This window comes from Gallus gallus, chromosome 7 (assembly GCF_016699485.2).
Source record: "Gallus gallus isolate bGalGal1 chromosome 7, bGalGal1.mat.broiler.GRCg7b, whole genome shotgun sequence".
In the NCBI taxonomy this organism is placed as follows: Eukaryota; Metazoa; Chordata; class Aves; order Galliformes; family Phasianidae; genus Gallus; species Gallus gallus.
The window spans coordinates 36,086,296-36,102,786 of record NC_052538.1 but is presented as its reverse complement, the minus strand read 5'-3'; the positions used below and the strand labels follow the sequence as shown (position 1 = coordinate 36,102,786).

Here is a 16,491-nt window from a genome sequence, read left to right as displayed (position 1 = left end):
CAGTAACAATGCTGTTAATAACATGTACAGTTTTGTAGCTGCTTTCTCTGCCTAACTGAAATACTAACCATAAACTATCAGTTTTAAACATATTCAGACATTTCAATAAAAGTATTTGCTAAAGCAATTAGAATAATTATTTGCCGTATGAAAGAACATAGTCCATTTAACCAATTATCTTCTTTACATGAGAACATGCAAAAAAGCCTTCACTGTTCATTTTCTTACTGAAAAAGATCACGTAAAATACAAAATGTCAAAAAGTGTTACTTTTACATTGTGTCAGAAATTGAGTCAAAATATTACGAAGATTTTAGCTGCTCATCAATTTCATTTTACCTGGGGACTTTTTGTTTGATCGCGACTGCATCAAATAAGACTGGCGTGGCAGCAGAGGTGAAGATGGCAATGACATTGAGACTCCTTTAGCCAAGTTCATCCTGTAAGCATCCCCCGGGATATGCTGATTGCCAGTGGGAAGATCTGCACCGTGGCCAGATGCTGCAACACTCTGCAAGGCATTCTCTGGGCAGGAGTCCCCTGCTAGAAATAAAATTTTGTCATTCATTATGTGATATATCAAAATACAGATATTTAATACAGAAAAACATTTAGTTGCCATCAAGTCAGCATGATCCCTCTCTGCTCACTGTGTCCCTGCCACTACAGAATCCAAACAGGAAATTCACTGGAAAATCTACAATGCACAACCAAGAGAGATTTTATTTCACTGTAATAAAGACAGCAAGAGGGAAGAAAAACTTCACCTGAAACAAAGTAGCAGCTTTCCAGATTTCATCCTCAGAGACAAAACTACATTTCTTACAGAGACAAAAGGATATCTACTGTTGAAAGACTTATTAGGATCAGTGCGGTGTCCTGAAATTCAGTGACCATCTGGAAGCACACTGCGTACTGGAGCAGTGAGGAGAAGTTCAGTCTGGTGGCTCCGTACACCCAGTCAGAAGTGTCTCACAAAGAAGTGCTCACAAAAAACCACTCTAAGCTTAGCCTATTTATTATTCTGTCTCAAAACAGAGAAGTCCAGTTAAATGCAATTTGACAGCAGAATGTTTTATTTACTATCAGGAACGAACCAAGTGTTGGTTCACAACACTAAGCAGCAGATCAGAATAGAAAAATGCACAGAAAAGAGATCTACCCTACTGGTGCAAGAACTGCAGCTTCGGCACAGTCAAGAATATGTTTTCAAAACAACAGAAGAAAACACACGCTCCCAACAATGAAAGACAGCAGAAACACATGCACAAAGTGTTGAGTTCTTCCTCGCCAGATGACAGAAACAGCTGAAAAGCAAAAGGTTGGCATCTAACTACAGGTTTTTTTTTTACTACCCAAATTAGGGCACTGTTCAGTAATTTACACAAAACCAAATCAGTGTGAAATGTAAAACAAAACTGATAGAGAGAGGAAAGAAAGCACTGGGAGTATTTTTCACAGAGATCCATACAGCAACGAGCAGCATGGCTGCAGTATGGGAACCCAAAGTAGAACTAGAAGAAAAACAGAACAACAAAGAAAGCAGAAATGACTTCTTTTACAATATGGTTTCCTCATATTGGGCTTATTGTCTTACAGTAAGGAAACATTTCAGATCATTGTGCCTCCGTAAGATTCACCTTTCTTGTTCACTGCTGTCATTCACTTGCTGCCTTCAATTCTGAACAGCTGCTCTCCTGCCATGATCCACCACAGGCAGCTTAATGTGCTCACAGGGAGCGCCGCGCTGCGTCAGAAGGCAAAAACAAACCACTTCTTTGCCAAAAATAAAAATGTTTGTGTCTATTCAGCCACCACTCTCTTTTGCAGAGGTATGCACAGCTGAGATGAAAACCAAACGGGCCTGAAGTTTAAAATCTAATTGCCTATCTCCAAGGGTGGATGCACTTCAGATGACTTTTTCTTAGACATACTATTTTTCTCACAAGAGCCCTCCGCGACAGCTACGTACATACGTCTGTGAGATAGGCAGCCCTGAAGAACGCTATGCTGGAGGCAAACTTTTCTTGACGTTTCATAAATGTGAAACTTACTCTTCTGTACCTTTGAAACCAACTTAACCATCGCCTTCCAAAAGTACTCCTGTTCCTTCAAATTAAATTAATAGTAACAGGTACTGATTTTAAGGAAATAACTTCAGCTTAACCAAGTCAGAATGGAAATTAAAAAAAATAATAATTAATGAACTTCCTATTATTTATAAAATTACATTACAACCAATACAGGAGTACAGCTACTGGCTTTAAATCCTGGGAACCAGAAAAGCGACTTTAGTACTCCAGCGAAGTGCTGTAATACACCAGTCTCAAAAACAAGAACTGCCCAAGTATACAATTAGAATCAAAAACCTAAACATTTTAGAGAATATAACCACGTACATTTTGGTGTTTAAAAAAACATCATTTCCTCATTTCCTCAGTGAGATTGGAAACATTTTTAAGTGCTACCTACTGCAGCAGAAAAAAATGGCAGGTTGTAATTAAAACCTGCTTGGGATGCTATAGAGCTGCAGAGGACAGCCATCAGACACAGCTATTCCAAGAAAGCAGAAGCTGCTCCTCCAAGGCCTTTCTAAAAGCTGTTAGCTAAAGGCAATGGAAATCAAATCACAGTTTAATTGCATCTTGGGATGCATCTGAAAGGCATAATCAGATTAATAATGTGTTGTTTTGTTGGGCTGTTTTTGTTTTTTTAAGATACAAAAAGATACAAGGAAGGCGGACTGATGGAATGATTTGGTAGATCCCAATATCCTTAAAATATATCTTGAACTTTAAGATTAAACTAATCCTTTCAAACAGAGAAGATAACTAAAATGAAAACCTTTCCAATATTTACATCAGTATTAGACATAATAAAGTATATTCTTCATTCAATACAAGTTTCTTAAAAACCAAAGAACTTCAACTACTTTACCAGAAGATATACAAACTACAGTATGGAGCTGATGCCAGAAATCAGGTTATTTTGTCATGAAGAAAAAGGATCTCTACCTTCAAAATAGAAAACCTACCCAACCAAAATGCAGATTCCCTAAATCTGAATATTGGCAGCAACTGCACAACAGACAGTATTCCACTGACATCACTCAATGTCTATTTCTGAGGTGAGTGATTTTGCCTTTTGTTCCCTTAATTTACCTGCCTAAGTGAAACAAAAGACTCTGGGCCCACTTGAAAAAGTATTTCTGATACAAAAATTCTGCTATTACAAAAGGAATCTGTTTACAGATGTTTAAAAAAAAAGAAAAAAGAAAAAAAGCTCTACAGGATTCTGTTGCTTAAAAAGGCTTCCTAGCATGCTCCTAGCATGCACCTCATGATGTATAGAGCACCGATAGCACTTCCCAAACAAGAACTTGACTGTAACTGCCCAGCTCTGATTAAGCCTTTGGTACAAACTGGATGGCAAAGAAGCAATGAACAAACTTTGCTATGTGACTCCTAAGAACTTCAAGTTCTTGTAGCAAATTTCAAGCAGGAAACCAGAAGTGATAAAAACCTGAGTACCACAACTAACTTTCCTTGGAAACAGAAAATATTAACAGAACTGGTGTAGAGCTGCATGCCTACCAAGGTCACTGCTGGCCTACGTCAACAATCCTCAGGGTTCAGTAAACAGTTAAGACAATAAAGAAATCAGTATTCTCTACACAAGAGATCACTCCCAGCGTTAAACCCTGTGGCCGCCTCAATCTCAACCTGTTTACACATGCTTTGTCTGCAAACTGCCCCGGCATTTGTTGGAATAGAGGAATCGCTAAATTTGTCTAATTCTAGTGTTTCAGTGTTAAAAACTGTGAGGGAAAGGCTGCAGTCTCCATCCTTGGAGAGCATCAAAATGTGACTGCACACATCCTGGGCAAGAGTGATTCTGCGATAACTTCTGCATATACATTCACCACAAACTCTCTAAAGCTGTTTGAAGACTCTTCATCATGGAAAGCCGACAATGTGAGCTTAAAAGGCATAACTCCTTTGCTATTTTAGAAAAGGTATAATGCTCCGAGTTAAGACAATTAAGTAAAATTGACAGAGGGAGTGTGCAAAAGATCAACACTACTGCTGGGTGATTTCCTTAGCTGCCTTACACACAGCTCCTGCTCTCAATGCAATAAAGGCCCCATGACAACTCTGTTGACAACTCATCTGAAACTGTATATAGTGCTTTATTTCGACTGTGCAACACTGACAGTTGCTTTTTAAGGTATTTGTGCCTTTCAAAATGAAAACACTCACATGCATGTACATACACAGTTGATTCAATATAATGATGAAGGAATCTAGGAGAACAGAAGACGCCAAGGGACCAAGTCCTTGCAGTATGGACAAGGTAACCATGCACACAGTTCAGGAGTTGAAAAAAAACTCATGGGAAGTGAAGCAGTTCATTGGTGATCTTTCTGGGATAAGAACAGGCTTCTGTCATGTAAAATTAATGCATTAAAGAAGATAAACATTTAATTCTTTTGCTTTTGAGAATGAGGTATGGACTGGCCAAAAAACAGGAGAAACTAGTCTGGAAGGGGAAGCCAATTCATTACAGCCTAAGTAACTGGGCAGCAGTGAAGGGCATCAAGTGAGAAACAAAGCAAGTAAAGATTAGAATAAAAGTACAAAGGACCAAATGGACAACCTTTGTCAGTTATGCATGTACTTGGGTTTATCTGGACACTTTCTGGCAGTTAAATCTGAAATCTGGATCGCTTTTTCTGCACACAAAATACGTTCTCCTGTAGTGATAATTTTTTTTTTTTTAAGATGCCTCAAAGGAAAAAAAAGTGACGAACAGAAGCTACTGGGGTCGCTGAAGAAATTTATGTGCTTTAAGGACAGGATTGCTTTTCTTTTTCCCTTCTAAATGCATGCAGGATTTATCACTGGAATTAGCTTCTGGGAAGAAGCAGTCACCACAAAATACTCACTGCTCAGCAAAAAAAAAAAAAAAACCTAAAAAAAAAAAAAGAGTTTCAATTTTTAAATAACCATCAGCAGCCACAGAATATGGGCAAAGCAACACAGAACAATCAAAAACAGTTCCACATTTTAAGCATGGAACAATGCCTCTTCTGTTGCAAAATATTTTGGAGTAACAACCAAAAGTCACACTGAAACTTGAAAGTATTCCAGTAAAAGTTCAATGCTCCAGCTAGTGGTAGGTGCTTAACCTGGCAGAAAGTCCCTTGGCACTTAAAATTTAAAGCCTAACATCATAGAGAGAAGACAGAAGATGTCAACTGAATATGCACACTTGGTTTTAAAATACAAACTCGTTTTATTCAAGGATCTCAATCCTTTGATTGGATAAGAGGTTATCTGAAGCCCTCATTGCTTTCAGCTTAGTTACAAGTGTATCAGTCAGATACCAATGTTTAATGAGACACAATGCACGAAAAGTGACAATCACAAAACCAACTAAGCAAGTTACATACAGGCAAGTAATTTCGATAGTATTATAGAATGGTTTGGGTTGGAAGGGACCTTTACGATCATCTCATTCCAACCCCCTGCTATAGGCAGGGACACCTCCCTCTAGACCAGGTTGCTCATAGCCCCATCCAACGTGGCCTTGAGTGCTTCCAGGGAGGGAACATCCACAACACCACTGGGCAACCTGTTCCAGTGTCTCACCACTCTCACAGTGAAGAATTTCTTCTTAATATCTAGTCTCTAAATCTACCCTGTTCCAGTTTAAAACCATTTTCCTCTTGTCCTGTCACTACCCGTCCTTATACAAAGTCCCTCCCCAGCTTTCCTGTAGGACCCTTAGGTAAAGGAAGGCCACTACAAAGTCCCCCCAAGAGCCTTCTCTTCTCCAGGCTGAGCCATTCACTGCAGCTCTCTGAGTGCAACCATTCAGCCAATTCCTTATCCAATGAGTGGTCCATCCATCAAATTCATTTTTGTTCTAATTTGATGACCAGGATGTCATATGGGACAGCGTCAAATGCTTTGCATAAGTCCAGGTAGATAATATCAGTTGCTCTTCCTTTATCCACTGATGCTGTAACTCCATCATAAAAGGCCACCAAGCTCATCAGATGTGACCCACCCCTGGTAAAGCCATGTTGGTTACCACAGATCACCTCGTCTTTATTTTCCACATGCCTTAGTAGGGACTATGGGAGGACCTGTTCCACGGTCCTGCCAGGCACAGAGGTGACACTGACTGGCCTGCAGCTTCAAAAATTTTTGATTTTAACTAATGATTAACTAGAGACCTTAATAAAAGAGTATGCCTTCTTGCATAGGAGCTTCACTTTTGTTTTAAAGAAACAAGTGAATTGTCATTAGCAAAGAAAACTCATGTCAATAAATGTAAGCACTGCATATCACTCAAAGTGCTAATAGCAGAAAGAGAAATATGAATGGCAGAATACTATACAAGAAATCACAACTCAGCAAAAGTTACACACCTTTGAAAGCCATTTTATTTTTCAATAAGAATATTGACAACAATCCATTTCCTAATTGTATCTGAGCATACGTAAAAAGAGGAATAAATTTCAAATTGGCAATTTTCCTCCAACTCATTTCGTATAAAATGTCAATAAGGAGATCACACATATTCAAAAAGAACTAAACGTATGCCATGATACAGCACAACGTAACACAGAAATAAAATTATGTCATATTTAAGCCAAAGATACTTCATGTGTAGATACCAGAATACAAGAAGGAAAAACAAAGGAAACATGGCCTCAAAAGAGCAATGTAGCAAAATCTGATCTACAGTAGAACTGAATAAAATCCAAGAAAATATTCTTGATAATTGAACTTTTTTGTTATCCCAATTAAAAAATCTGAATATGAAGACAATCACTAATCACTAAATGTTGGATGCGTATCAGCACATAAGTATTTTCATACCTTTTATTTCATCGTACAGAAATCACAAGCACTGATCCCATTCTTATTTCTCCAGATTTCCTGCTTTTGCAGTGCCACAGTACTACGTTCTAAACATCAGCTTTTTGTTGATACAACACTTTTTGAGCACTATATGGAAGTCCAACAAAGACTTTAAAATGGAAAATACAAAAATCTCAACTACTTACCACATTAAATTCTACTGAAATTAATGAAGTTTTCATGCGTGCTATGTGCTACATTTGATGTTAAACTTCTGATGGGATTTTAGTGCAGGAGGAATGCTATGAACTAAGCACAATGCTTCCATTATTCATGTTCCTTCAGGCCTGATACTGGGTCAACAGAATGACAATGCTCATGCTATTAAAAAGCCAACTGAAATAATGGAGCATGTTCTGCTGAAATGTAATATACAAGGTTCTCTCTTCTTTTTAAGTTGAAATCTATTACAAGTACTTTATATCTAAAGATCTTTTGCTTAGTAGAAAAAAATACAGGTTCCCACAATGCAGGCAATTGCCAACTTAGGACAGCTAAAGCAAACAAACGTAACTGTTTAAGACACAACGTATAAGACCCACAAGAAACACTAATACAAATCTCTGGTTGAACCATCCATCCATCCTGCCCTCAGTATTTCTATGGTAAGAATGAAGAACAAGCTGCTCTCATCTGCCCTTCTTCCTAGTAGCAGCTCAGGAACGAATGCACTGGTTGCATACTCCCAGGCAGCTTTAAGCCGCCTCCTCATGCACAGAATGAGCGCTCTGCATGTAACCATTCCTGCCTGAGCAGAGGGCCAGCGGCACAGGTGAACCTAGCATGGGGAATACGAGTCATCCTCTGTAATGAATATTCATACCTGATTCTTTCTTGCTCCCTTTTCCACCCTCTCGGCTCTTCTTTAAAACTGCCTTTAACATTTTAAGTGTTGCTCCTAAAGGATAACAGAAAGAAACGCAACATCAGTATTGGCCACCCATGCAAAGCCAAACAGAATACAGGACGGATCAACTTAAATAAAACAGGGAGGTGAACAGATACTTTCTTCTTTTATTTTTCCCTGCAATGTAGCTTATTTAAGCAAAATCCCAAAGCAGAAAGAATGTTTGAATACTTGAACTGAGCAATTAAGAGTTCACCGCCTTCTTATAAAAAAAATAATAATTCAGCATTCTCCACATTCCACGTGTAATTAAGGTTACAAGGCTAAATCTGTGTATGTTACTGTAAGACACTCAGGCAAAAAGAGAGTGAAGTTCCAGCTCCTGTCCTGAGCTCATCAGCACAGCCATGGGAGCTGCAGAGCGGCCTGGTCAGCTGGAGGCTCCAAACTACAGAAGCACAGAACAGGTGGTGATGTGGGACGTGGTATCACACACCATTGGTTTTTACCTACATACAATGCGCTGCTGACCAACAAAGGAAGAGCCAAACAAGTTCTCTATGTTACTGCAGTTCTCATCACTGCTCTATGCAGAGGTATGCACCCAAATATTCGTGTCTGTGAGCAGGGGCATTTCTCCCACTCTGCACTCAAAGTCTCACATTTAACACTCAACTTTGAGTGAGCAGCAGCCGCAGATTTCAGAGAATTACTAAGTAAAATATATCCAGGTTATAAAGTAGAAGACGGTTTAGATGTTTCAGGTAACCAGCTTTGGTTACCAAGTATGGAAAACAGAACACAAGTAATTGTGGAGAGCAGCTCTTTCTCAGAAAGCTTTCTGGAGCACCCACACATTCTATTTTTTTCCATTGAAAAGCTGTTAAAATTCATCTCCGTCTAGCATAGGATACACAACAGGAAGAAGGAAAGAGAAAGTAATAGGGTGACGCTAAATGTTACCAAATAGCATGCAAAACACATGAAATCAACAGAAAGTGCAAAAAATCTTCCATCCCAAGAATATGGATTCTTCAGAAAGTTCACTCAATTTAATGAAATAAGGCATAAAAAAAGAAAAATCAGTACAACAGAGTTCTTAAGCTCCTACAAACAACCTGAAGCACATACATCTAATACCAATTAGAAAACCAGGAGGTTTCCACAGCCTACGTTGTATTAAATACACTGATCTCTGGGTCAGTTCCAAACACATACAGCTGTGCACACAGATGTTTATTTTTCCTGCAGCAGGGTAACATCTCCAACAAGCTGCACTGACAGTTGCACTCCTCAGCATCACACACCGTAGGGCACGCAGGCAGCAAACACACTGATGATCTGTGCCTTGGACAAGGCATCTTCTGAGGACTAACAAAGGAAAAATGACACTGCTGAGAGTATCGCTGCAAGTTCTGTTGTACCCTCAGCCCCTCTCACTTCCAGCAATAAAAAATGAAATCTTGCCCAAACACTCCCAAAGTAGGACCACAATTTTTATTACACATATACTCCATGTGCCTATAACACCAGTGACTCTGAATCAACCACGTCCTATAGGCAAAGGCCACGTGTCAGCTCTCACCACATCTGTCCGGTGATACTGAGAAGGCTGGACTGAATAACATGGTTAACAACACTTCTCTGAGCAACAGCTGATTTTTTTAAATAAGAAAACAGTTCCTAAAGTTCAACCATGAGGTCATAAAAAGGAAAAACTAAAGACAGCATCAAGAAACTCTCTTCCTTCCTTGCTTGCGTTATTCTGGAAAAGCTAGACACAGACACAACCCACCACATCAGGGTTTTTGGTTTTTTAAACAGCAACATATTCACATTTATGGACTGAAAAAAAAGAACCCTCAAATACATAGATTAGGAAATTAGAAATTGTTCTTCTTCTGTGCTAAAATTTTTCACTATGTAATCACATCCCATCCATGCAACCACTGCAAACGATGCCCACACCAACCCAGGAAAGCCACATGCTGTATCTACAGGATGATCTGTTGAATGTGCTGCAGTGTGGGCTACTTGCACCAGGCCTCTGTGAAGGCCTCAGACAACTGAGTGAAGTATAGCACTGCTACAGGACAGCTGTGATACACGTCATTCCTCTCAGCCAACCAAAGTATTGTTGGTATTTTCTCTGACAAACAGCAGACTCCAACCGATCTCTTTTCCACATTCCTGAACAAAATTTTAGAAAGGATTCTTCTAATTTAATACAGAACACTTTAAATTAGTAAGTACATTTTTCTAGCTTATCTCAATTCCTTCCAGCCACTTCACACCACATGACTGCAGATGCCACTCTGTGTGTGAATCTGGAACCACACAAATCCCAGGGTTACCATTCACACACTGGGCACTCATTTGTTCCAGAAACCCAGATACATAAATCTCATCTTCATATTACAGTTTGAACGTCATTAGCTCTTTGGAACCCATTTTTATGTGGATTGGACAGCTCTTTAGAGTGAAAACTTTCTCAGCTCATTATAGTAGGTCACAATTGATGTAACTGTACTCAAGGGTAGTGTGGCTTTTAACTTTACTGGAGGGCATTCACAGGTATATTTAAAGCATTTAGTGGAGAGCAGCGTTCAATCATAAAATTCAAGACAGGAAGAAAATGCAGATGTAGAAGAGTGGGAAGAATAGTTGGAGTTGCAGAAACGTTCCCAATTTCGTGCTCCCACCTTCTGTCTGGCTTTGAACATCAATGTTTCCTCCACAACTGCTCAGTGGTGTATGCTGCTGCCATGTTCTGTGACACTGAAAATTCAGTCATTAGTAAAACAGAACAATTTGACATAGATGAAGAACATTTAAGGCTTATTTTATATCTGCTACATATTTACCACAGTATACTCTGCAACATACTATATTACCATACATTTTATTAAAAAAAAAATACAGAGCATTGAACACGTGCAGTCTTTGAACTGATTTCTTTTTGCAATGGTCACTCTGTTCCCTGAGCACTACTTTAAAACAGAAATTATACCACAGGACCACAGCACGGCTGGATTGGAAGGGACTCCTCAGCCCCAGCCCTGCCATGGGCTGGCAGCCCCCCAGCTCAGGCTGCTAAGGGCCCATCCACGGCCTGGGGCACCACAGCTCTGGGCAGTGCCATGGCCTCACCGCCCTCTGAGTAAGGAATTCCTTCCTCACATCAGACCAAAATCTTCCTTCTTTAACTTAAAACCATCCATCCTTGTCCTATCACTATTGGCCTGTGTACAAAGTACATTCCCTCCTGCTCATAAACCCCCCTCACGTACTCTAACGCTGCAGAGCAAGGTCTCCTCAGAGCCTCCTCCAGGCTGAACACCCCTAGCTCCCATCAGCCCGTCTCCATGGCAGAGGCGCTGCAGCCTCTCATCATCATGGCGGCCCCGCTCCGGACCGGCTCCCACAGCCCCGTTTCCTCGCGCTGGGCCCCACGCGGACGCGGCGCTGCAGCGGGGCCTCCCGAGGGCAGGGCAGAGGGGACGGACAGACCCCTCCCGCACGCCCCCCGCCCCCCTGCAGTTGGCCTCGGCTGCAAGCACGCGGCGCTGCCTCCTGGGCAGCTTTTTGTCTACCGGCTCACAACCCCTGCTTTAGAAATACGAAAGCCTACCAAGTTCAACAGTTGGCAGTTTAAGGGAGAGAACTGATGACTGCGTGTGTAGGAAAGAAACCAAAAACAAAACAACAATTACAACAAAAACGAATGGAGAGCAAATTCTGGACTAGATTAATGATGAAAGCATACAAAAAAAGGAACCATCAGCGCAAACTAGGAGAATAACCATTTCAACATGCATATGTTAGATTTCTACATACTTGGCCCCCACAAGGAAAGGGAGGCCCTCGGCCTTTCTTCCATCCTACCTGACGACTGGAAACAGGAACATTTTCAAGGAGCTTGTGAGCAAAATGTCGCCCATCGTTAACATAAAAATAGATGGTCTGAACACTGTGCAAAATATTAAGTAACAGCGAAGCTATTTTCATTTATACATTTCTGCACCTCCTGGAACTCCAATATAGAACTTCTAATCCAAACTTCACTGTCTCGTCCTGCAAAGTTGCAACATCTGAAATTCTTGTTCTCTGCTCAAAAAGATATGAACACAGTGAAAGCTGTTAAGCTCTAAGTGCTGATATCCTAGTTTAATGGCTAATGTCATAGAACTGGAAGAGCACGTTTAAACTGGCAGCACAAACTGGCTGACTCAGTTAGATATAGGTATCAAAAAATCCCCAGCGAACCTTGGCAAGCTCATGGCTTCTATAATATGGCATAGAACACAGTCTGTCTGTAGAATGAGGCTAGACATGATGGCATTAATGTTAATACAAGTGGGCCTTGTTCAGCAGACGGACAAGCACAGTCCGCTTGCCCAGAAATTAATGTGTGCTGCCTGCAAGCTGCTTTTTAAACATTCATTACTTTTAATTTGTAGATGACTGAATATAGACTAATGAAAGAGAAGTTCCGCTACACCGTGTTTTATGTTTGAAATAACTGTATGCCAGTATTCTTTCTTTAAAGAATAATCAAAGTAGCTCTTAATAACAGTATTCTGGTTGAAGGACTACAAGATAGCGCTGATAACTCATTTCATCACTATATTAAACCACAGCAGCAAGATGTCTCCTGTATTCTCCCATTTCTCCTTTTAACTAAAAAATAAGCAAAAATACTGCTTATATATGTTTCAACCCCCTTCCACCAACTGCTTCCATCACTCCTATGCAGAACGTTCAGTACTTCAGCTCCAATTTTGTTCAATTCTCACCTATTTGCAGTTATCTATGCTCACCAAGCTCATCAATTCTGATCCCAAAAAGAGTGAGAGTTCCGTATCTTTGTTCATCATGGAGCGTATAGGATCTTTTCTCCTAAGGACAATTTCACATTCAAGTAAAGCTAGTTTTGTATATTCTAACAGAGTCTAATTGGCATTTAGAATTCCTTTAACAAAATTTTCTTTGGGTTCCGTTTGTAAAGAAACGATGCAAATCAATCACTCTATTCAAGTACCTTCCAGTACTTGAAGGGAGCATATAAACAGGAGGGGGAATGACTGTTTACATGGGTTGATAGGACAAGGGGGAATGCTTTTAAACTGAGACAGTGGAGGTTTAGGTTGGATATTAGGAGGAAGTTTTTCACCCAGAGGGTGGTGACGCACTGGAACAGGTTGCCCAAGGAGGCTGTGGATGCCCCATCCCTGGAGGCATTCAAGGCCAGGCTGGATGTGGCTCTGGGCAGCCTGGTCTGGTGGCTGGTGACCCTGAACACAGCAGGGGGGTTGAAATGAGATGATCATTGTGGTCCTTTTCAACCCAAGCCATTCTGTGATTCCACGCAGATTTCCAGAGACCTCCCCTTTAACCTTACAGTGATGATAAGGTCTAAGAAGAAATGGAAGAAAAATTAATTCTCTCACTAAAAGATGATGTGTCATTCTATGTATATATTTCTAAGCTGTTAAAAAGTAAATATGCACATCTGTGGAACTACTGATTTATTGCTTTAACTCATCTTCTCTTTGACAAATAAATAATGTTTTCCAAGTGTGACAGCAAATCCTAGGGGATGAATAAAACTTACCCCAAAGCTGTAACAGTGTAGTCCCTGCATGGAAGTTCCTACTATGAAAGAACCATTTTTTTGTGGTCAAAAGTAGTATTTTCAGTATTACAACCAGCATTACTTCAGTATTTGGGCATTACCAAGACCACTTGAACAAAGTTAACAACTACTTGAATCCAATGTTTTTCCAATAAACATACAGATCCCTTTATATAATCCACAAAGCTGGGTGAGCATAAGCAAACTACTTAATGAAAGTCTAGTAGTTCTCCAGTAAGGCTTAGAGGCTTTCATTGTAGAGTCTGAAATGAATGATCTTTAATGAGCTTTTACAAGGAGTCATCAGGTGGATTTAACAGCGTAAATCATAAGTAACTGCGGAAAGGACGCGCATTCTAAACCCAAGACCTGAATTTTAATGGTAACAAGCAACTACATGGGAAGCATGTAACTTGGATGTCCAAATTGACATTATTCAAAATGTAGGGCTCATCATTTAATTTTCTATTTCACAGTTCCTATGTTTTGTTTTAACAGAAGCCTGCAGAGAACTTTCAAGAAGCATGCTCTGTACACCACACTTTCCAAACAAGAAAAACAAAACATCTAGATCAGAAGAAGAGTACTTAACAAAACAAAACAACAAACTCAAACACATGCTTAAAGCCTTGACTTTGCCCTGACACACAGCTGAAAAGAGCTCCAATTAAGAAGAAAGCAGGCAGTTTTAACAGGTGATACTTGACCAGTAAGACGATCACTAAGAACAAGTGTGTAAATTAATGCAAAAACATTTCAGCTGTAAGAAGCATCAGGCTTACAGGCTCTCATCCTGATTGAGGTGGGAGTTTAACCAGGAGATTCCTGGAGCACACTGAGGATAACTTCCCTATCTACAAGGAAGTGTTGCTGGAGTTGGTGCTCACCAATACAGAGCAGCTCATTAAAGAGGTTAAGATTGGAGACATTCTGGCCTACACCTTGCTGGCGTAGCAAACATGCCCTGCTTGAGTTCACAATCTCTAGGAATCTGGGCCTGATGAAGACAGGAGTCAGGACCTGAACTTCAGGAGAGCAAACTTCTGGCTGTTCAAGGAATCAGTGGGTGAGATCCCCTGGGAAGCAGTCCTTAAGGGCAGGAACACAGCAGAGCTGGCAACTCTTGAAGGATGCCTTTCTGACAGCACAAGAGCTCTCTGTCTCCCAGCACAAGAAATCAAGCAGAGGAGGCTGGAAACCAGAATGGCTGAGCAAAGACCTACAGGTCAAGCAGAGGGATAAGAAGGGCATGTACAGGCAGTAGAAGCAGGAACGTGCATCCCAGGAAGAATACAGAAATGCAGTCTAGACATGCAGAGATGGGATCAGGAAAGCCAAGGTGCAGATGGAACTGAACTCGGCAACAGATGTGAAAAATAAGAAGGGGCTCTACAGGTGCATCAATCAGAAGAGAAAGGCCAAGGAGAGCCCAGTCCCTCTGAAAAAATGAGAAGGGAGAACTCCCTACAATAGACAGTGGGAAGGCTGAGATTCTCAGTGAGTTCTTTGCCCCAGTCTTCACTGGCATCCAGGCTTCCCACACCTCTCACATAGCTGAACCTTTAGGCAGGGGCTCAGGGAGCAAAATTACACTGTAAGCAAAGAGCATGTCAGAGTATGCCTGATGAGACTGAATGCGTACAAGTCTGTGAGGCCAGACAACATGCATCCCAGAGTCCTAAATAAAAAGGCTGATACTATGGAAAGTGGCTGTTGGGCAGCCACTCTTCATCATATTTGAAAAAGTCATGGCAGTCAGGCAAAATCTCTGGTGAGTGGAAAATGGGAAACATCACTCTCATTTTTAAGAAAGGGAGAGCCAGGGAACTACAGGCTGCTGAGCTCCTGAGTCTGGGAAGGTCATGGAACAGATCCTCCTGCGAGCGATGTTAAGCAACATGAGAGGTGATCAGAGACAGCCAGATGAAGAAGCATAGAAAATCTCCTCACTGTCATGTTAGCTATTACAATGTGCATTTGCAGCACCTGTTTCCCACCAGTCTAGTTTTAGATTTGACTTCCCAGATTTCACAGATACACCTATCCCATCCTACAGTAACTCTGTTTTCTGCTACTCTCTTTTATCCTACTGCTCATCATTTTGGACAGTGTCCCCACAGAATGTGTCTCAGGGGATAATGCTGTCTGTCTTTGCTTGACAGTTGTCCAAAAATTCTTAGCCAGGTGTCAGGTACTGCAGAAATGCCCATTTACCAATTCACTAAAGAAACCATCTTGCACTAAAGCAGATGAAGAGCGCTAACAAAGTATGAAATCTTAACTTCCAGTGTTGTAAGCACCTGTTTAACCTGAGCAATTCAGTAGTGATGTGGATGAACCACTGGATGACTCATTTGTCTTGGGGATAACACACTTCCAAAAGAGGAGACACCAAAACCTTAAGGTTCACAGCTGCTTTGCACACACAAAAAAATATCTGACCACAGAGTAGTTGTAGATAAGTTTTTTTTCCCCTTTCTTTTACCACACTGTCAAGTCTCTCCAGAGAAAATATCAAGACTGTCACAATGTACAGCTTCTTACAAAATTTCCTCTTTCTTCAGCTATGACTGAAAACACGATGCTGCTCGTCCTTATGAGCTTCATCAAATGCATCCTAGCTATCCAGCCTTTCTGAACCTTACCTCCTAGCTCTTGTTATTCGCAAGACAAATGACACTTCACTCCATTCATCCCATTTAGACTAATTCACTGGCACCAGGGCTGCTTTCTCCCTTCCATCATATCTTTACATTCCACACAAGTATACTACCCTCTCTAACATTCCATTGCCTTTTATTTCTAAATTTAATGAATTATCTTTCCTTCCCTCCAACTTTCCAAGACACAGATCAGCATACACAGACCATGCACTAAAATAAGTTTTTGCTTCAGGGACAGAAGGTGTGTGTGCATGGAGAGAATAAGATAGCAAAGGATGGAGCAGAGGAAGACTCCCTGCTGCTTGCCTTCAGCAATAAAACTCACTTCAAGAAAATTTAGAGATAAAAAAAATTAGCCGTCCCCTAAGTGGAAAGCCACTATTTGAAGAGGTATTCCAGACAGAAATAAGGTCA

General features: G+C 40.7%; 1 protein-coding gene across 12 annotated transcripts in view; it reads right to left on the bottom strand.

Moving 5' to 3' along the window:
• Window positions 1–16,491, bottom strand: part of TANC1 (tetratricopeptide repeat, ankyrin repeat and coiled-coil containing 1) — an 87,797-nt gene that overhangs the window by 40,550 nt on the left and 30,756 nt on the right. For 4 of the 12 annotated variants that reach the window (XM_046943834.1, XM_046943836.1, XM_422174.8 and 1 more), the window contains 2 exons: window positions 7,756–7,830; window positions 340–543 (listed from right to left, as the gene is read on the bottom strand). In XM_046943834.1, coding sequence (XP_046799790.1) covers window positions 340–543; window positions 7,756–7,830 — 279 coding nt within the window. Of the gene's footprint in view, window positions 1–339; window positions 544–7,755; window positions 7,831–10,481; window positions 10,558–11,069; window positions 11,268–16,491 lie in introns of those variants that run through there. The other 8 variants (XM_046943835.1, XM_046943837.1, XM_046943839.1 and 5 more) reach the window with 6 other exon arrangements.